Source organism: Borostomias antarcticus, assembly GCF_949987555.1.
Source record: "Borostomias antarcticus genome assembly, chromosome: 8".
Taxonomy (NCBI): domain Eukaryota; kingdom Metazoa; phylum Chordata; class Actinopteri; order Stomiiformes; family Stomiidae; genus Borostomias; species Borostomias antarcticus.
This window is the reverse complement of record NC_140241.1, coordinates 26591829-26598642: the sequence shown is the minus strand read 5'-3', so window position 1 is coordinate 26598642 and position 6814 is coordinate 26591829. Positions and strand designations below refer to the sequence as shown.

The 6814-nt window shown below is 49.1% G+C and overlaps 1 protein-coding gene across 1 annotated transcript in view; it reads right to left on the bottom strand.

The window, feature by feature from the left end:
* Nucleotides 1-794: 794 nt before the first annotated feature.
* Nucleotides 795-6814, bottom strand: part of LOC311312094 (carboxyl-terminal PDZ ligand of neuronal nitric oxide synthase protein) — a gene marked incomplete at its 3' end in the record, with an annotated part of 45294 nt that continues 39274 nt past the window's right edge. Inside the window, exon 11 of the mRNA XM_084441963.1 lies at nucleotides 795-1368. Within this exon, the coding sequence (XP_084298089.1) occupies nucleotides 795-1368 (574 nt within the window). The remainder of the gene's footprint in view (nucleotides 1369-6814) is intronic.

The window sequence follows — 6814 nt, the reverse complement described above, 5'->3', positions numbered from 1 at the left end:
AACCTTTTAAACTGTACAAACATGCTTGCGCCTACAGGACACAAACGCAGCTTACAGCACACACACACGTACTGCTCTTTATCACGACATCCCTTCACTCTCTTTCCTTTCTCTGACTTTCCTGTTCCCTTCTTCATTCTATCCTTCCTCGGCCAACATGGAGCTGATTCAAGAAGTCAACTTTTCTCAACGCTAGAGCACTTCAACGCCAAATATCAACACAATATTCCCATCAACATTATCACAATATCTACACACAATATCCACACACCGTCTTAGTGTGTGCTGTTTAAAACTCATAATTCCCTTACAGATCGAGCATCACGTAAAATAACATTTTTAATCATGTCGACTAACTAGCAAAAATAAAGCGCCTTGTGTTCGCTGCTTGGCTTTGACACTTGGCTACTTTAACAGTGCAAGACCCCTGCTACAACGGTTCCCAGCTATCAAAGTCTGCTACGGAATAGAATCTGACCATTCTTACCTATATAAAAATACTAAGATCTGTCCATATGGAAATAATTTACACAATACATTATTGTCTTCCTATTTCCTGCTGATGTGAGTATTTGGATGTATTGTATGTAAATCTGTCTGTGTCCGGTGGATGGAATAAGTCCTGAAGTCCAGCCCACTATGGACCCGGGGCTAAATAATAACATTATTGCATCTCAGAGCTGGCCCAGGCTCAGATAGAGGTGATTGCAGTGTCTGCTGCCTACTATAGCGGGTTAGGTCTCCAGAGGCCGGAGTGAAGCCTGGGGCTGTAGTGGTCCCTCCAGCCCGCTCTCCTAGCTCCGCTGTGGGACACTGGAGTCCTCGGGGCTGCTGTCCAGCAGCTCGTCCTCAGAGAAGCTGATGTGGAGGCAGGTGTCGTTGGCGGGGGAGGAGAACGACAGTGTGTGCTGGCAGCTGTCCGAGTGTGTGACCGGGGCGGGGGGTGCGGGGCTGTAACAGTGCGGCGCCGCGCCATCCCCCCCGTCCTCTAGGGGGCTGCCACAGCCGCTGGAGGCGGTCAGGAAGGTCCCGCGGTCCCCGAACGGGTCCTCCTCCTCGTCATGGAAGGGGGAAAGGAGGGACTTGGTGTCGGAGCGGACGCCAGAGTCCTCGCTGGCGGAGCAGGAGCTGCCCTCGCCGCCTCCGTTACAGACGGAGTGGAAGTCCCCAGAGGACAGCGAGGACGGCGTGGCGTCGGGGAGCGACTGGCTGCTGCTCAGACCGGGGACGACGCCGGCGCCAGCGGCCTCCACTGGCGTGGTCAGGGGCGTGGCCGCAACCTCCGACCCCGGTGACAGGGTTCTGCTCGCTCGCTTCCTGTTCAGGGGCGGAGGAGGGGGGTCCAGTTTGGGGATGATCTGAGTGAACCTGGCAACCACAACGGAAACACAGATTAGTAGGTAAAATAATCAAAGAAACAAATGTGTGTTCTTACACCATTTCACGTACAGAGAATAGTAATACGCTAATATGTTAAATACGCCACTAGATTCCCCTAGATTCCCTTCCTTTCAACTTTAACGACGTGAACTCACTGGACAGTGCATCCCGCATTGTATGTGACCTGTGGGTAGAGCGACACGGCAGTACCTCTCCACAGTGCAGCAGACACCTCTGTGTGAGAGCGTGAGTGAGGAAGCAAGGCAGGCTGGGACACCGTGACTATGCGGAAAACAAGCCTCTCTCTTGTCAAATGTCCCCAGCAACAGTCATTCTTAAACGCTCTGTAAGCTGCAGCCGGATGAGAGCAGTAGGTGTGTGAGGGCGAGAGGGGGGGTTGTTCAGCTGTGTGAGTGTGTGTGTGTGTCTTATCTCAGTACCACAGCTCCCCTGTTGGGCGAGAGAGGGAAAGGAAATGGGAATGAATAAGAAGAGGGAGGGGGGGGGGGGGCTGCAGGCCCCTCCAGCGTGAACACCACCGACGACACACACACTATAAATAGCTGCAATGCAGTCTCCCCGTCTCTGCCACAAACACACACGCACGCCGCGCGCACGCACGCACGCGGCTGGGTTCCTCCCATGTTAACTGTCTCTTTGGTGAAAGTCTTTGGCGTGTGGCTGGAGGCTGGTTGGACGGTAACGAGCTGTAACGAGCTGTGATTGGTTCCTAAATCGGGACATGGCCCGGGGTGTTGTCGTTAACGGATGGTTGTGTGTTGATGTACAGTATTAAGACTGCTGCTCGTTTCAGTGTGCCCACACACAGTAGACAAGCCTGGGTCTAGTGCGGTGTTCTGCTGAGTCCTACACTGTAGCTAGGCTCTGTGTGTGTGTGTGTGTGTGTATTTACAGTATGCATGTACTGTATGTGTGTGTGTGTGTGTACTGTACAGTATGTTTTTGTGTGCGTGTGTACTGTACAGTATGTGTTTGTGTGTGTGTGTGTACTGTGTGTGTGTGTGTGTCCTGGTAGGAGGTAATAAAGGATGTTTTATTGTTTGCTGGCCTCGCTCCCCCTAGGCTGATCTCCATACGTCTGAGTCAGCACTATTGTCTGCTGTCACACCTCTCTGCCTCTCTCTCTCTCTCTCTCTCTCTCTCTCTACCCCTCACTGTTATCTCTCTCTCTCTCTCTCCCTGTTGTTGCTCTCTTTTTCTCTTACTGTCTCACACCACCTGTCTTCTTCTCCTCTTCCTCTCTGCCTCCCTTCCATCCTTCTCTCTCCATCCCTCTCTCCATCTACAGTATCAACCCTGTGTTTCTCTTGGCCAAGTGTATCAGACCCCCCCCATGAGTCATGGCTGACACAGAGAAAGAGGGAGAGAGAGAGCAGGAAAAGAGAGAGGGAGAGAGAGAGTGACTAAGAGAGAGGGAGAGAGAGAGGTAAAGAGAGAGGAGGGGGGAGGGAAAGGAGGAGAGAGACAGCACTGTGTGATTTAGTGGGGTGACGGACGTGAGGTGAGGTTTGATACCTTCGAGCCCATTACTCTGACTGAGGAAAGTGATTTAGCATGACTCAGCCATACAGAACACATGTCACACACACACACACACACACACACACACACACACACACACACACACACACACACACACGCCCTGGAGACAGCAGGAGATACAGTACACGTACAAACACACACACACACACACACACACACACACACACACACACACACACACACCCTGGAGACAGCAGGAGATACAGTACACGTACACACACACACACACACACACACACACAGTCTCTCTCTCTCTCTCTCTTTATCTCTACCTCTTTATCTGCCTGTCCGTCTGTCTGTTTGTCTGTCTGTCTGTCTGTCTGTCTGTCTGTCTGTCTGTCTGTCTGTCTGTCTGTCTGTCTGTCTGTCTGTCTGTCTGTCTGTCTGTCTGTCCGTCCGTCCGTTCGTCCATCTGTCTTGTCAGTCCATCCGTCTGTCTGCCCAGTATTCAGGCCAACTCTAACTGCCTACCTCCAGGACCAGGGAATGCCAGACTGATTGATTGCCAGGCTGAACAAAAGCCCATTCAGAATGAATGTGTGTGCTTGCGTGTGTGTGTGCGTGTTTGTGTGTGAGAGAGCGTGTGTGTGAGAGAGAGAGATAGATAGAGAGAAAGAAAGAGAGAGAGAGAAAGAGAGAGAGGGAGAGAGAGAGAACCTGGTCCAGCCTAGACTCATGAGTCAGTCTCTAAACGCTGCACTCTAGAGACTGAAGACATACATCCCAATTTCTGTCTTAAAAGTGGGTGGAAACAATTTGAGAGTAAAAAAAACACATTGCAAAACCAATCCAACTTCTTCAGGGTGGCCCTTCCTAATGGGGCGGTGACAGGCAGATATTGTGTGACAATCCTACTGGAAACAGGAGTTACCACGGCATTGCAACTTTAGAATAATGTCCCAATAAGGTCTATAAACTATTGATATGGTATTAACTAATATACAAGTATTTACTAATCTTTAAATAATTATTTTTTACTTCTAAACATTTATGAATTTGTCTTTAGATGGCTCTCTTGATGAAAGGCCAGATGGGGCCAGCTGTAGGTGGATCAACTATTAATAAATACTTAACAGTCATTAGTAAGTAGTTTACTAATTGAAGCCTCGCGTAATTTCATACAGGACACAGGTCAGGTGCCTCAGCTGTGATCAGCTGACAGCCAGCTGAGCAATCAGCGTTTCAATCATCCATTATCCTATCACAGCCCTCACTCACAGCTAGGCGGTCTATTTAAACGACTTCCTGGTAGTCTACACTGCTCTCTGCTCTCGCATGATAACTCATACCTGCTTAACTGTATTCCATTTGTGGCAATAAATTGTTAATCCACCTCTGACGTGAGTTTTCCTGAATGAATCGCTTGTTCATGATCTACAGTATTAGCTATTTATTAAGGTGTCGTTTTAAATCCTTAACTAACTATTAACAAACTAACTAACTAACTAACTAACTAACTAACTAACTAACTAACTAACTAACTAACTAACTAACTAACTAACTAACATTCAACAAGTCGTTAATAACTCATTAACTAACAGTCTGTGAATGATCTATTAACTTCGTTCGAGGTTTGTTTTCGCTTGGGTAGTGTGATTGTCAGGCTCACATGGGGGTCTTTTTCGGTGGAAACACATTAGAGGGCGATCACACCTGGAAAAGACGCTAGAAACGCGGACGCCTGGGCCAAATATGACGATGACGAAATGGCGCTTCTCGCGTCTGATGCTCAAAAGTTGAAACAAAACTGACGCGCCTGCAAGAAAAGACGCTTGAAAGACGCCCGTCGAAAAAGACGCCGGAACGCCAGTCAGACGCGCTGTATCATAGGAAATCAATGGTTTTACTAGCGTCTCGTTTCTAGCGTCTTTGCCAGGTGTGATCGTCCCCTTAGTGTAATCCAGGCCTCACTCTTCCTTCAGTCAACAAAGGACGGAGAGACTGAGGGACAGAAGGACTGAGAAAGAGACGAACCCTATTCTAGGGCTGTGGGGCTCCACCAAAAGGCTGGACAGGCCAGCAGGGGTCATTTTCTCGCTAATGGATCTGCTTTGACAGTACTGTAGTACAAACAGTTCAAGTCGGACATGCACACACCTAAACACACACACACACACATTTATGATCTTCTATGTACAGATTCCTATCATTATTTTTTAAGCAAAAAACAGAGGATACATGTTAACAGTTATACTGCTAATAACCACACCCACCCACCCACCCACACCCACCCATGTAAATCACATACCACACAGTGGACCAACAGTGAACATGCACAGGAGTGTTTTTAGGGTGCGGTCACACACTCACACTCACACACACACACACACACACACACACACACACACACACACACACACACACACACACACACATGCCCATGCCCGGTCCCAGCCTCATGCTTTTTCAACAGTCACTGATCCAACATGCCACAGGACTGCTGTATACTCACATCCAGAGAGGAGGAGGAGAGGAGGAGGAGAGGTGGAAGAAGATGGGAGGTGGGAGAGGAGAATGAGGAGGAGGAGAGGAGGAGGAGAGGTGGGAGAGGAGAATGAGGAGGAGGAGAGGAGGAGGAGAGGTGGGAGAGGAGAATGAGGAGGAGAGGGGGGAGAAGAGGAGGAGGAGAGGTGGGAGAGGAGAATGAGGAGGAGGAGAGGAGGAGGAGAGGAGGAGTAGAGGTGGAGGAGGACGTGGGGAACAGTAGGTATGGAGGTTGGGCTGGGGGGGGGGTGAGGGAGGGGCTAGAGGAGAAAGAGGAGGAGAGGAGGAGAAGGAGAAGGAGAGGAGGAGGGGGGAGAAGAGGAGGAGGACGTGGGGAACAGTAGGTATGGAGGTTGGGCTGGGGGGTGGGGGGATGAGGGAGGGTCTAGAGGAGGAAGAGGAAGAGCAGGAGAGGAGGGTCCTCGCACCTGTGCCGAAGAGAGGGAAGAATCAGACTAAAGGATGAGGTACTGAAGCATCTCTATCTCTCTCTTTCTCTACCTCTCTCTCTCTCTCTTAATTTAAATTCCATTCCACCATTTTATCCGGTTTTCACTCAATTAGGTATCCAATTGACACTGATTGCCCCCTGCTAGCGGTTGATCCGTCTCTCTCGGCTCGCAACCGCAGCTGTGACGGTGCTTGCTTGCTGAGAGAGAGAGAGAGAGAGAGAGAGAGAGAGAGAGAGCTTGCTGTGGCGTGACGGATCCTCGAGCCAAGACTCAACGCCCTCGGGGAGCGCCGGCCCTCTGGGATCCAGCCACATACTCGGGCTCCTGGCCACGTTTTACCTATTTCCTGACATCGTGTCTCAAATGTGAAGGTATCCACATACATCATCCCTTTATCTACCGACTCTCAGTACAAACTACCATCCAGCGACCTAAAGATGCAGGCAACTACCAGTACAATACAATGGGGGGAGTAAATAATAGCCTGCATTAATGTATTACTTGTAAACATTATCATGGATGTTACAGCACTAGACAAGCCATTCTGAGGTTCGCTTCACGATGTGCTCATCTTAAAACCTAAAATAGCCTAGGCCTATCCTATGATGTGCTTTCGCTTTCAAAGCAAATATTCATTTGCAAGAATAATTCTGTTGAAAATATTGTTTTGAAATTAATTCCACTGCCCCATTTTGTGTTAATGAACCGGATTGCGATCTTTTAGTATTATTTTTAACTCAACTGCCGCCAGGCGTTTGAATGAGTTGAATGACACACTAGGGAAAAACCAGGGACTAATGAATTAAGTCAGGAAGTGTGGAAAAATTGCTTACAAAACAGTAGGCTATAGCCTGCCTGAGACGCCAGTGGCATGCTGTAGGACTACTGTAGGGAAAGCTGAAGGTAACAACATGTATAGACAGATTGCTTAGCCT